This window comes from Haliotis asinina, chromosome 2 (genome assembly GCF_037392515.1).
Source record: "Haliotis asinina isolate JCU_RB_2024 chromosome 2, JCU_Hal_asi_v2, whole genome shotgun sequence".
Lineage (NCBI taxonomy): Eukaryota > Metazoa > Mollusca > Gastropoda > Lepetellida > Haliotidae > Haliotis > Haliotis asinina.
Genome location: NC_090281.1, coordinates 80,076,847 through 80,092,229, shown reverse-complemented (window position 1 = coordinate 80,092,229; position 15,383 = coordinate 80,076,847). Strand labels below are relative to the sequence as shown.

The window sequence follows — 15,383 nt, the reverse complement described above, 5'->3', positions numbered from 1 at the left end:
CTGGTCCGTTACAAAGGTGACTGTTTACTCTGACGTCATACTAACACCTTTAAGTCGACTGAATGACGGAGGTCAGTTTTATGTCGCTTTTAGTCCAGCAATGTCACAGCGGAAATGGACTTCACACATTGTACCCATGTGGGGGATCGGGTGTTCGGCGTGACCAGCAGACGCTTTAACCACAAGGATACCCAGCCGCCCCTTTATGTCGAAGTTGAAGGGACCTACGTAAATACTTCGAGTTATCCAAGATTCGTCACAACCAAAAATTGAATATTACATATAAAGGACGTCATACCAGTGCATTTGGATGTTTCGTATCTTCACCCTGAGGGGCATTCTCTTCCCACAGAAGTCACCTGTCATATCTCCCTACGAACCTCTATTCTAATACGGCCATATTTGCTGGCTCTCATAAAATCCGGCAAATAGCGGCAAATAATCGCAACTCGAAGTATCTCCCTTCTTTCTATCCAGTCAGAACGCGTGATACATCGACTTACATCCAGCTTGACTAACCTAAGCAAGTTGGCGACTTGTGCTGATGTGACACATAAGTTTAATAGCTAGCTTGTTTGTTGTCAACGAGGGCAATGGAGACGCCATTGAATCGCCATTTCATGGATGTGCTCTGTCTGGAAGAAACATTTGCTCCTCGTGTTGAAGAAGAGGTTCTAGTTTTCCCGATGCTTAAGGAAGTTACCGAGGTCTTACGGATGAATACTTTTGAAAGAACGTCGCTGATTGCACAACTAAATCAGATGGCAACCAATCACGACTCTCGCACCATGAAACAGCACACTATATAGCCACAGCACACTATATAGCCACTAGTTGGAAGACCTAGTACGCCTCGGTATGAAGAGTGAAACTAGAACAGTGTTACATGATACTAGTTTCTTAAACAACTTTTATTGTGACTGCTCATAAAGCGTCAGTTTGCAGATCCTGTTGAGTAGAGAGGTTCCAGGACCATGTGTCTTATATATGTTTTGTGCACTTATCCCTGTTTTGAGTTTTAATCAGCGAAAACGGGCACATTTAAACTCATGCGGACTAGCAATAAATAACACTGTCTCACATGCATACGCAGTGATCGTGCAAATGTATGATGGAATCCCATACAAAGAATTGGTCAGCATAACCACAATATCACACAGCGTCAGGTAGGTATGGAGAAGACTAATGGTTAATGCCTTTGCATGTCACAACTGCGGGTTCGATACCTGGGTATCGAACTACTTCCGAATATCCATGATGTCACCTGAACATACTCAATGCTTCGATCGTACCATCAACTTTGTATCAAGCACCACGTGATGAACCTTGTAACAAAACGTATTAAGGTGTATATATTTAGAAGTGCATACCTTTTCACAAAAGAATATAAAAACAACTGAGTGTAAAGTCGTTGACAATTTTCAACATTCCCAAATTGGAGAGTAAAGAAGGTGTAGTAATTTTCCCCCAGGCTAAATGAGGAACTAAACCAAGGTCTTTTGGCTGACAAGGAAGCATTAAATGCCACATCAGCTTTACCCAATGTAGCTCTTGTACACAGCAAAATGTCTGTCTGTCTACACAGCATGTACAGGGTGCTGACATATCAAGATCCTCGCAGATGTCAAGACAACCCTGCATTGTGAAATACAAACTGTTGAGGATCCGTGGTAGAATAGGTCTTCAGCAACCCATGTTTGCCACAAAATCCGACTGTGACTAACAGGATCAGGTGGTTAGGCTTGCTGACTTGGTTGACACATGTCATCAGTTCTCAATTGTGCAGACTGATGCTCATGCTGTTGCTCACTGGATTATCTGGTTTTTAGACTTGATTATTTGCAGACTGCCGCCATATGGTTCCATATCCCATGTTACAATACAAACAAAGGACAACACAAATCACTTTATCAAAATTATATATTTATACACACTGCATGTTAACATAACTGCTTGACAGACACTAACATGCGCAATAAATGGACGGACTTGAAACTCCTCTGATACAGTATATAAATTAATCATTCAGTGACAAGTAGAAAATACATACAGTTAAACACAGTAACACATGTTAGGTCATGATTGTTTAACAAGGTCTAAAAATATGAAGTCAGAATACATTTGTGTCATAATATGAAATGTAGTAATGTATTGGTCATGACAAGTAATTGGGTGTAAGGATTTCCCAGGTTAAATATTTAGAAAAAATAAGAGGTGTCCAACTTAGGAAAAAAAATATTCTAAAAACATCGCCACGGGAAACATAAGCACAAGAAGCTATGAAAAATAGTACATAAGCGACCAGCATCAAAGTGAACACAGCATCAAAAGTAAAACTATTTTACCATACTGCCCACCTTCTCAAGATGACAGCATGACTGACAACTTGAAGGACACCAGCAGCAACTGCATCACCAAAGCAGCAAAGCAGCCCATGAAACTTAAGGCAACTGAGTTCTTCCAATGACATGAAAATGCAAGTAGTGAACAAGAAGGATGAATAGGCAGAACCAAACAACGCTTGCAAGGGGCACATGGCATTCATGTTAAGAGACATAGACAGATAAACAGAAGTGGTAGTGAAGCAACACAAAACAGAACATGACCAGATAAGTGCTAGTGCCCAAAGCACTATTCTATTAATGTACATTCACTTAGATCAGTAGTTATTGGTACGGGGATGTATCAGACTTTAACGGTCAGGATGTAAGTCTCTGTCAAAAAGTTAACGACTATCCCACGACAACAAGTGCCACTGGAAAAACAACTGGAATGATGGTAACATGCCATCGATGTCACCAGCAATGATTGTGGCTCACCAAAGCCAAGCCTGGTCATGGTAAAATACTAGAACCAGAAGGAGACGGCAGAAGACCATGAGCAGAGCAGATTGTTAAATGTTCAGTGGTGGTGGTAGACCAAGTGCTCAAAGACACAAGCAACACATGACCAATACATTATTTTTTACTAATATCCTAAGTGGGTAAGGGTGTGAAGTAAATGACTTCATTCAAGATTCCATGGTGTATCTAGAAACCTGTCACAGGTAATACTGACATTATCTAATGACACATTCATCACAACACACAAACATATTTTATTTTCAGTTGTTAAGAAAAATATTCAAATGCTATGTACAAGGTAAAATATCACACCTTAATCATTCCAATCTTTGCATTATTTCCATCACTATAACAACTGACAATGGCATCAATAACTTACCACTATGTACATAAATCACACAAAGTTATCAAGTACAAATCATTTATACATATTCACTTTCTGCACAACTGAACTTATACACACAACAAAGGCATTTAATTACTGCAACAGAAACTTATACAAACCTGTAGAGGTTATGAATTCTTTGAAGAATGTCCTCCTTGGGGTACATATAAGCATTTTTATGTCCATTAAAAATCCCTACGACAGTTGTAACTATTTTGATAATAAAATATTTACAAAACAAAAAACTCGTTTTTGCCTTGTGGGACCACCTTTACAGGGCCCCCCAGGCCCCCTACAGCCAAGAGCAGGTAACTCTGGCCGTCTACCTCGCACCTCACTTTTCATGCTGAACGTATCAGACAGAATGAGGGGAGGCGGGTGGCCGTACCCCAAGGAGGACATTCTTCAAAGAATTCATAACCTCTACAGGTTTGTATAATTCTTTTTCAGAAGAAGTCCTCCTTGGGGTACATATAAGCATTAAACAGACTCCCGAAGAGAAGCAATTGGGAGTGGTATTCTGTCTGACAGCAACAGTCCATTCGATCGAAGTGCAAATCTACAATCACACGGAAATAGAAAAGGCACCGACCTGGTCACCTGACCGCTGATGTCAATCAAGGCGGGGGCGTGACAAAGCTGAGGACCCGCTTGTCAAAGCTTACATGCCCATTGGCTATAATTTGGGAAATCCCAAATGAGAAACCCCGCCCACCCAAATCAAAGTTTGGAGACCTGGACGTACGGGACACTCGCCAAACTGAACCTTGTCCATACCGCACTAGCAAGCTAAGCAGGGAAATGGAAAGGAAAGTAAGGCACCCAGCCAAAGAGGGCGGGACTAAGAAACCATCACCAAATATCACCGCCGATAAAATGGGAATGGATAGTTACCCAACACCGAGTGCAAACAGATATATAGTTATCAAACAAAGCTTAATCAGCTTGAGCAGAACTATTCTGTCTACTGCAGGGAACTGACTGACCGAACTGAGCACACTCTCGTGAGTGTCTGTTCAGTTGGTAATGACGGTTCTGACGTGGCCACTGCTCTCACTGAGTGAGCTGACAACCCCTTTTGGGGGAGATAAGCCTTTATGTATATAGACCTTGCAGCCTGCCGATACAATCCATCGGGATGCCGTCTGTGTATCAGTCGGATAGCCAGCCATTCCGCCACCACAACAGCAAAATAGCTGTTTCTCCGTACGGAGCAAGGCTATTCTCTTAAAATAACTTTAAGAGGTTTCATAACGTCTAATACACGAACCTTACGGTATGTATTATCAGACGACGCAGGCAGCATGCACCCAGTTAGATCGATAGGCGCGGTAATTCGAAGCGAATGATCGAATTTTTTGGGCGGTATGAATCCGGTAAGCGAATGCTAACCCGATCCTTATGGAACATAGTAAGATCCGGGTCTGAAAACATGACGTGTAAGTCGCTAACACGTCTACCAGACGTAACCGCCACTAAAAAGTCGTTTTCCAACTTAACAGTTGTAACGACGGGTTGGCCAAGTCATAAACGAGAGGAGTGGGTAACCATTCCAATACTCGAGACAAATTTCACGACCGGACGCAGTCTGTCCACGCCTGCAAGAAAACGCTGTACCCGGGGGTATTGTCCCAACAAGGCACCCTCAACGGGTATGTGGAAGGCTGAAATAGCCAGGGAGTAGCCTCGAATCGTAGAAGCGGCTAAGCCAGATTCTAAACGAGACGGTAAGAACTCCAATACTTCAACTACAGTCGAAGAAAAGGGATCGAGAATCCCTCTATTTCCACACCAGCGCGCATAACAGGCTCATCTATCCTCACACTGTACATTCGTGGAATCCGTCCACGAAGCCAGAATTGTGTCGGCAACTGATGCAGGAAATCCGCTCTTTTGGAGACGATTCCGGACAGTGGCCAGGCCACCCACTGAATCCTGGGGATTGGGGTGAGGCTGGCCGTCCTGGGATAGTAGGTTCGGTCGCCGCGGTAATAGTACCGGCGGCTACACTAGCGACCTGAGTATTACCGGAAACCAGCGTTGAGACGGCCACAGAGGTGCGAGAAGCACTAGTAGCCGCGCTGGTTGGGTGGCAAGCTGAGACAGAACTTTGGAAATCAGGGGAATTGGCGTAAACGCCGACACCACCCTGTCCGTCCAGTCCCGCTGGAAGGCGTCGGCGGCAATCGCTCTCGGATCAGGAATCCGCGAACAAAAACCCCGGAATCTAGTTCGTCACTCCAGAGGCAAACAGATCCACCTAGAACGACCCAGACAACTGGGAGATAATCCCGAATATCTCCCGATCGAGCAACCACTCGTGGGGAGCCAGAACACGTCGTGAGAGCGCATCTGCACGCACGTTGTCGACCCCTGGGAGATACACAGGCATAACCCGTATGCTGAACTGATCGCACCATATTAGAAAACTGCCACGCCTCCTGAAGGAGCGACGGAGACACAGTGCCGCCCTGCTTCAGAATGTAGGACATCGCCGTCTGGTTGTCCATCTCTAGACAAACCACTCGGCTTCGAACCTGATCCACGAAGCGTTCGAACACCAACGTCACAGCTCTCAACTCTAACACATTGATGTGCAAGGTCGCCTCTTGGTCGGACAATAGTCCCGACATCGCGAGGTCGCCCAGTGAGGGAGGCATCCGTCTGAACTGTGAGCGACGGTACCGGGGTCATCAGAGGTAAACCTTTGAATAGATTCCCGGTATCTGTCCACTACCGCAAGTGACGTATCAACCACTGGGGAATAGCCAGATTCTTCTCGTAGCTCTCCGAGTGGGACCACTGTTGTGCTAACGCCTGCTGAATGGAACGCATTCTCCGACGTGCACGCCAGACTATGTCCACCGTCGCCGCCATGTTGCCTAGCAACTGAAGCCACGTCCGTGCTGAGGCAATATGGGACTGAAGGAACCTTAACACTATGCCCTGTACCTTGAAAATGCGCTCTTGGGACAGAGAAACCACCCCTCGGGTTGTCTCGAACCTCGCCCCTAAGAAAACCAGATACTGCCTCGGCACCAATTGATTTTTAAGATAGATAACCCAACCTAGTCTGGTGAGAATATCCATCACCTGCTGTGTGGATTCTCGACTTAGGTGTTGGGAGAGCGCTCTGAGGATCCAGTCGTCCAGGTACGGGAAACAAAAGTTGCCCTGCGCCCTGGCGACCTGAACTGGTACTAGCATGAGTTTGGTGAACACCCTTGGCGCCGTGGAGATGCCGAAGGGGAGCACACGAAACTGATAACAAACCCCGTCGAAGGAAAACCGAAGGTATTTCCTGAACTCGGGATGCATCGGTACATGGAGGTATGCGTCTTTGAGGTCGATTGACGTAAGCCAATCCCCTGCCTCTACAGACGAGATCACTAACCTCAGGGTCTCCATCTTGAAAGACGGCACCTCTATCAAGTTGTTCAAACCCTTGAGATTTAGAATGGGTCTGAACCCTCCGTTCTTTTTGGTTACCAGGAAAAAAGTGGAGTAAAACCCCATAGTCTCCTGTCCTGATGGAACCATCTCTATAGTTGCCTTGTCCAGTAAAGACTGAATTTCGGCACGGAGGATTGCCACCTTTTCCGGCGACTTCGGCACCGGAGTGCAGCGAATCCCGGCAAAAGGAGTAAGCTCTCGCTTCCACTGTGGCGTGTGGCCATCCCTGAGTAATAACGGGAGGCGACCACCCACAGGAATTTCGGGTAGAAGGCAAAGTGTCCCGGCCGACGGCAGAGATTGCCGCTTGCAACGGGACAACTGAGGGCTCCGGAGGTATTCCCTTTACCCCTGCCCTTGCTCTTCCGTGCCTGTAGTGGAGCAGTCCACTTCGGCGCATCCTTAGACTGAGTCGCAGGATAGCTTGAGCTGAGGACCGAAGGCCGCGAGCGAGAGGTGGAGGGTTGTTCAAGAAAAGACTTAAGGGTCCTTGAATTAACTAACGGCCTCCGCAGCCTCACTAACTCCCGTCAAAGCCCCCGGGAACAGGGTCAAGCCCAGTCGGAAAGGCAGAGACAGCAGTGCCTGCTGTGTAGCCGGTGAATACCTGGCGACAGCCATAACCTACGAAGGCCAATCACAGCATACATCATCTGACTCGTGAACGCATTGAGTTGCGCGTCAAATGTGAATGCACCTCCGTCCGTAAGTTGCCGCTCTAACGTGGACGAGGAAAAATCCTCGTCCCCGTCCTCATGCGACACCACCTGCCTCTGCAAGACAGAGAGGTAGGCTGAGTGCACCGCAACCTTAAGTTGCTGCACGGCGTTCCGATATTGCTCCTCAAAGGAGCGGAAACCGAGCGCAACACCTGGTTCGATGAGGTACAAAGCGGCAAGCGGCGACCCTGACAAGCCGACGCCTGGCAGTGGCCAGACGACCCCCCAAGCGCGATCGAGGCGTACACGCACTCGTCGACAGCGGGAGGGTCAAATAGCGCATCGTCCCCCATCAAGTAGCCGGTCAAGCTCCGGGAGATCGAACCGCGAACGGCTACCCTACAGGAGCAGATTAATTACCTCACTGAGGAGTGAAGGTAAAATAGGCAATTGAGCCTCAGCCACCCTACACGGAGCAAACGCTTCCCCAAGAAGACGAAACTCCGCGGGATCGGGGGCATCCGCAGGGACGACCACCTGCGGCACAGCCCCTTGATCTCGGCTACCCTGCACGGAGTAAACACTTCCCAGGAAGACGAAACTCCGTGGAATCGGGTCAGTGCTACCGCGATCCATTCGCGTACCTGCCCCGGGGACGAACGGAGCGAAAAGCTCCGAATCGGCCTCCGTCGGTTCGCCGAAAAAAGAAGGCGTCGAGACCTCGTGAGATCGACCGCCGAAGTAGGGACCCCGATGCACTGAGCGGAACCGATGCAGACGGCAAAGCCGGTGCTCGAACCGCCAGTTTGGTTGCCGGTAACCCCGACGCACAAGGGACCCGTCAACAAGGACAACAGACCCAGAAGAGCCGAGTTGTCGGAGTCGGCCTACCTCTGGTTCACTGAAAAACCAGGGTGCCGAGACCCCGTGGTGTCGACTGCCGAAGCAGGAACACCCGATGCACTGAGCGGAACCGAGGCAGGCGGCAAAGCCGGTGCTCGAGAACCACCAGTTAGGTTGCCGGTAACCCCGACGCACAAGGGACCCGTCAACAAGGACAACAGACCCAGAAGAGCCGAGATGTCCGAGTCGGGATACCCCTGGCTCATTGAAGAACCAGGGTGTCGAGACCCTGTGGGGTCGGCTGCCGAAGCAGGGACACCCGATGCACTGAGCGGAACCGAGGCAGGCGGCAAAGCCGGTGCTCGAGAACCACCAGTTAGGTTGCCGGTGACCAACGGTACGAGACCCGATGGACCGGCGCCGGCAAGCGGAATTGCACCCGAGCCGGTGCTCGGTGCAAAACCCCTAGAGCCAGCTGGGAAAACGACACCAGAGCCGTAGCTTGGATCTGAGATTCCCACAGGGACAGCACCCGTGCCTGAGCCTAGACCCAAGACTTGGGTGCACCCCGAAACTGTAACAATCAGAACCAACTAATGGTAACTGATGTACAGAAAACATACGCAATTGAACACACAATATGCAAAATATAAACGCACGGGCGATAATAAATTGCCAAAATACATTAACCCAGCTAAACAAGAAAGTATAAGCGGATAAATGCAGTAACAAGTGTGCACACACAAGTGCGTAATGCAATGAAAAAGACGAAAAGTCTTAAAAACCAACATCCCCATTTTGACTGAAACAAGAACAAATGGGTTAAGACATCTTAGCATGTAAAACATACTAATAAGAAACACGTAGGAATAAGTGAGACGCAAGCGAAACACTTCCCGCACTAAAAAGAAGCCATAAAGACCGCCATCTTGCCTGCCACATGACAGGAAGATAGGACCCGACCGGCAAAGTTACAACAATATATGAATGAAAATTTCAGCCAAGAAATTCCAACTAACGCCCGTGCGAAAGAAAAGGAACCATACATACAGTAGCTGACTCTTTCTCACTCATAATTCCGTAGGCAGATAGCACAAAAACTATCTAAATGGACCACACACGTCTTTCTAGTCGAACGACAGCATGAAAAGTGAGGTGCGAGGTAGACGGCCAGAGTTACCTGCTCTTGGCTGTAGGGGGCCTGGGGGGCCCTGTAAAGGTGGTCCCACAAGGCAAAAACGAGTTTTTTGTTTTGTAAATATTTTATTATCAAAATAGTTACAACTGTCGTAGGGATTTTTAATGGACATAAAAATGCTTATATGTACCCCAAGGAGGACTTCTTCTGAAAAAGAATGAGCACATGATTGAGCACGTTAAAATGCCAATAGATATTTTAGCAATGATAACATGGCTTGTCTTATGACAGAGAGATTATTGGGGTTTAGCCATTCTTAGCAACATGTAGATGGATATTTATATGTGCCATATTTTGGAACTTATTAATCCAAAACTGATAAGGAAATTTTGGCTAAATGTCTGTTTTGTTAAACAAATTGTGATTTTCAAAATGCATTTTCTTTAAAAACGCAGTGTCTTTAAATTTTACGCACAAATGTAGTACTAAACATTTGCACTTCTTTCTCTTACTAGTAAATCATCAATGCCTGACAATAACCATTCTCTGTAACCAATGTTTAATCTATATAGTATGCTTGTGATAACTCCGAGTGTGTGAATCTTCAGCACAACCAGAGGGATAGAAGTAATATCCTGAAGCAGTCTACATTTAGAATTGTCATTTCATTTCTTTCTTATTTGTAAACTATCATGATCAATAAAAGAGTTTGTGGCTAGACATAAAGACAGTGATATATATTCATCATTGACTGTACAGGAGTCAAACTGGTTCCTGAGCCTGAATTTCAAGGGAATGGTTTGGCCTTGTAGAATAATACTTCGTGGAATGTTGACATTCTCAGCTAGTGGTGGTACTGGTTCCATGTGCCTCTCTCACCATTCAAAATCATCATCAGATCCCTTTGGGCTGTGAAAGCAAGACAGTTTAAAGTTCAGTTTTGAATGTTTCTTTGTTTTTTAAAACTGCTCTTGGCAATATTCCAGCTAAAGACAACAGTCAGAACATAATCAACGTTGGGAGAAAACAGTTTCAATATTGTGTAAGCTAGTTTGGATTTACTTCACTTTCAGCAATATTCCCACAATATCACAGTGGGGAACAGCAGAAATGAGCTTCACACATTGTACCCACATGGGAAATCACACCCTGGCCTTCAGCATGATGAACCAACACTTTAACCACTAGGCTACCTCACCACCACCCCCTTTTAATACTGATGGCAATGATCCATACTATCACAGTACAGTGAGTCTGAAACATGAACCACATCACCGAGACTGATCCCAAAATCATTTTTTTCCCATCGGCTGAGTGAGTGAGTGAGTGAGTGAGTATAGATTTACTCTGCTTTTAGTAATATTCCTGCAATATCATCATGATCATGGACACCCCTCTAACGACAAGCACAGATTGCTGAGACCAATTCATACTACAGGGAGTAAGTCATATCAAGTGACAATAAATACTGGAATGAATATAAAATGTGAACAAGAGGTGATAATACTCATCAACCGATGCATCTAGCATACAAGGACATACCATAAGCAAGCCTGCACGTCTGAAAACCTGAACCCATTAGTCACCTCTAAAACTACACAAACTTGGCTGAAGATTTTCTTGATAATGCATTTATTCTTCATACATGTATGTCTTACGTGATGTACACACAAGTAGTTGGACAAGTAGCAGGTAGACATGAACTAGTGTCTATCTAAATATGCTAAATAGGTGAAACTAATAATAAACACATAATAAGCAAACGATAACCCAATCATCCATTTAAATTGGGAGTTACTCTCACCCAGAATCCCTTCATCATGGACGACAATGAAAACCCCTCACCTGTGGTGATCATCAGCTATGGAGATATCATTGTCTGTATGCACTGGCGACCCTTCCCGCTCCTGAAAGTGGACATGGTACACAGATGACTCAGGGTGAATCATACAGCAGGTGGCACATCACTGTGTACAGCCACAGGCAAAAGTGTTGTCAAAACCATGGGATTTCTTTATCTCTGTCACAATAACTGACTTAAGTATTTTCAGGATGCACTGTGGACAACTCAGGCAGCGGGCCTTTGGGAGATATCATATCTAGTGATGACTAACATACATTGAGAACTCACCTTGTGGCCCTGTGACCATGTGTCAACTGTCTTCTGAGCAACCTGCAACATGTACAGCAAACATCTGACACTGATCCTGATGATGAAGGTTAGGGTTACAGAGTGTCACTGTTTCTCATCCTTCAGGACTGGTACTGATCTCAGTCTAGAGATCCTTATGATATCTAACAAATTCTTCAGAACAATGCACAAATATTCCAGTATTCCAGCTATATGGCCACAGTCACAGTAATCGAGTCTGGACCAGAAAATTCAGTTATCAACAGCATGAAAATCAATCTACACAACTGGAATATGATGACATTTGTCAACCAAGTCAGCGAGCCTGACCACCTGATCCCCTTAGTCACTTCTTATGACAAGCATAGGATGATGAAGATCAATTCTAACCCTGACCTTCACACATGTTTGTATTGGAAGAGATAATATGGAGAAATGCCATCTGGAAGTTACTTCCTGCATCTGTGCCATTACAATATCAGTGTGAATGAATGCTGTTTTGGGCAACAGTAAAATTCTGCCGAGAATATATTTGATCATGTTTAGATCTGTGACAGCATCAGGTAACATAAACGTCCCATTACAGAGCTTAACCTGCCTATACACATTTTAGGAACATTTTGTGACAAAAACTATGTACAAGGAAGTTAATCTGGCCTGGAGATCTATTAGAAGAAAATATTGTCATCAGAACGGGAAACTGTGCACAATTTAAGCATAGAATCAATGAAACAGCATCTTATATGAAAGCCCACATTTATAGCAGCTAGGAAGTTAATCACAATCTAAAACTAAAGTGTGAGCTTAAAAAAATACTGCTGATGATAATTCTGTCATTAGTCCATAGTCATAAAAAACAAAATCTTTTACTCCAATATGACATTTTGCTGAGGAAGATCAAACAGCTTCACCACTGGTAGTGAGTGAAGCATTTGGTGTATGACTGATTTCTTCATCTTGAAAAGAAATACTGACTGAATGTTCTGGGTACAAAAACAAATTCTTCCTGCTTTATTTTGAAGTGAATATTTTATACAGACAGTCATTTCTGTGCATCATGAAATTTACACCAACAATGGAGTAGCTACTGAGGCTCTATTGTGCACTGTTGCATTTTTCTGCTGGTACAATAAATTTTTCTGATATCAGGTAGTAGGAGATATATTATGAAACCAACTCATTTTTAAAACTCATTTTTAAAAGCTGTTATCTGGTTGTTTAACAATCCAGTCATCCTTGATTCAGAATGGAGGTAAACAGGGTATTTCTCAAAATCTTCACATTAACATGCATCATGTCAGAGTAAAAGATGAGATTTAAATGAGACTGGACATTGGTCCTGGTACTTCCAACAAAGGATCATATACATGTAGATGCTAGACTACCAGACTGTAATTCTGAATGTGCCATGAACAACTTTAGAACAACAATTGTATTTTACGCTGAAAAATACAACACAACATTGATTAGCATTTCAACATTCAATGCTGGTGATTGCATGGATTAAGTACCTCCATCAACATGCAATCACAACAATACTACAGTTACTGTACATCAAATCTAGTTCTATTCTCCAACATAACTTAGGACTACAGATATTCCTTTCACAATGATATGGGTTAGATCGGTTATATTCTCCAGTATTAGTCTCTATGACTAACATGCAGCTATCCAACTGACCCCATGAGTGATCACATGCAAGCAACAACAGCAGTTACTATACAAACCTTGGAGCTCTCCTGGAAGAAAGCAAATAAGATCATACAATCTATCAATCTATTCCTATCCTCTTCACCATCCATAGTCAAATGAAGCTTTAAAGCATCATTGTTTCCAAGAACTCGAATCAAAGAAATGCATTCTTAATGTTGGGGTTTATGAAACTGACCAACATGTAATAACATATAAAAACACAATTAGAAATATGAAATAGCATGGTCTTAATGTGATTAGTAAAATGGAACATCATAAAGTACTGTTAACTTTGGTAAAATACTGAGTATGACAAGTACATTCTATAACCAGTCTGTGCAACATGCAACAGAGGACTTTTGATGAAATGACCTTACTTTATATTCATAAATCATGTTCAGGAGTAAAGAGCTTTCTGGCAGTCAGTGAAGTGGTGCATGGGAAAGTGATGGTTCACTCACTGCATGATCATGGACTGTCAGATAATGATGTAGTTGGGATATCTATCAAACAGCACTCAGTTGTATGATAACACCCTTCCTGTCATCATCATCTTACCAGCATCACAGCACTTTCCACATGATCTTACTCATCACTACTCCACCACTTGCTATACATCACTTATCAGTTCCTTATCACCCATGCCTCATGCTACCTATTTCTTGTCACCCTCCTGTTCTTATTATCTGATTATAGCCTCTGTCCTCATCACCCTTTTCACCTAATAACCCTTCTAGTCACTGCTCATCACCCCTCTGTGCTTCTGTCTGTTCCTCATCACCCTCCAGGTCCTTATCACTTACTGTTCCTCATCACCCTCCAGGTTCTCATCACTTCCTGCTCCTCATCACCCTTCAGGTCCTTATCACTTCCTGTCCCTCATCACTCTTCAGGTCCTTATCACTTCCTGTCCCACATCACACTTCAAGTCCTTATCACTTCCTGTTCCTCATCACCCTCCAGGTCCTTATCACTTCCTGTTCCTCATCACCCTTCAGGTCCTTATCACTTCCTGTTCCTCATCACCCTTCAAGTCCTTATCACTTCCTGTCCCTCATCACCATACAGGTCCTTATCACTTCCTGTCCCTCATCACTCTTCAGGTCCTTATCACTTACTGCCCCTCATCACCCTTCAGGTTCTTATCACTTCCTGTCCCTCATCATCCTTCAGGTCCTTCTCACTTCCTGTTCCTCATCACCCTTCAGGTCCTTATCACTTCCTGTTCCTCATCATCCCATTATCTCCCAATCCTCCAATTCCTATTCACTTCTCATAATCCAGCTGTTCCTCACCAAGTCCTGTTACTCATCACTCACCTGTTTCTCATGTTCTTTGTTTTTCTGCACCATGGCCATGTACTGCTTCATTACTGGGTCTATCCCATCATCGTCTGACTTCTCCTGCTTCTCCTCTGCCTCACCTCCTCCTCCTGCACTACTGAGTGCCTTGGGTGGACCTCGTCCCTGAGGCAACCAATGAATAACTCCACCACTCAACAATATTTCAGCTACATAACATCAGTTTTTAAAAATATAAATTCTGATGAGACAGTTCAGTGATAAACATTATGAAGACAGTTTTAGTTACTTGGGACCTTCCTCACTCAGAATTCTTTGCCCTTTCACATTAGACAATAAAAGAAACAGCTTTGATGACTCAAATAAAGAAGATACTGCTCTCAAGCTGGAATTTCATACCGGGTATGAGCAAGTGAGTACTACCTGACACTGCTTCAGCACACATTTTGGTAATAAGAAACGTACTTCTAGTCGATCAAGTTCTTCTTGTTCCTTTTCAAAAGCTTCTTCTTCTATCCTGCGTCTCTCTTCATTACGGCGTTCATGCTCCTCCTCCAACTTCCTCCGTTCCTCCACTACATCTTCCTCCCCACCTACTGACACAAAGCTCTTGAGTGAGTGAGTGAGTTTAGTTTTACGCTGCACTCAGTAATATTCCAGTTATATAGTGGCAGTCTGTAAATAATCGTCTGGACCAGACAATCCAGTGATCAACAACATGAGCATCGATCTGCGCAATTGGGAACCGATGACGTGTCAACCAAAACAACGAGCCTGACCACCCGATCCCGTTAGTCACCTCTTACGACAAGCACAGTCGCCTATTACGGCGCAAGACTCAGGAAGTAACATACTCTTACAACAAGCACAGTTGCCTCTTACAACAAGCACAGTCACCATTTCCAACAAGCACAGTCATCTTTTACAGCACAAGGCTC

General features: G+C 44.6%; 1 protein-coding gene across 2 annotated transcripts in view; it reads right to left on the bottom strand.

Moving 5' to 3' along the window:
• Positions 1-1,906: 1,906 nt before the first annotated feature.
• The window catches only part of LOC137274409 (centriole and centriolar satellite protein OFD1-like), a 33,080-nt gene continuing 19,603 nt past the window's right edge, over positions 1,907-15,383 (bottom strand). Inside the window, exons 25-31 of one of the 2 annotated variants that reach the window (XM_067807580.1) lie at positions 14,911-15,038; positions 14,464-14,610; positions 13,180-13,191; positions 11,453-11,494; positions 11,167-11,228; positions 9,547-10,230; positions 1,907-3,347 (exon numbers count right to left, since the gene is read on the bottom strand). In XM_067807580.1, the coding sequence (XP_067663681.1) occupies positions 10,197-10,230; positions 11,167-11,228; positions 11,453-11,494; positions 13,180-13,191; positions 14,464-14,610; positions 14,911-15,038 (425 nt within the window). In that variant the 3' untranslated portion in view covers positions 1,907-3,347; positions 9,547-10,196. The remainder of the gene's footprint in view (positions 3,348-9,546; positions 10,231-11,166; positions 11,229-11,452; positions 11,495-13,179; positions 13,192-14,463; positions 14,611-14,910; positions 15,039-15,383) is intronic. The other variant, XM_067807581.1, reaches the window with a different exon arrangement.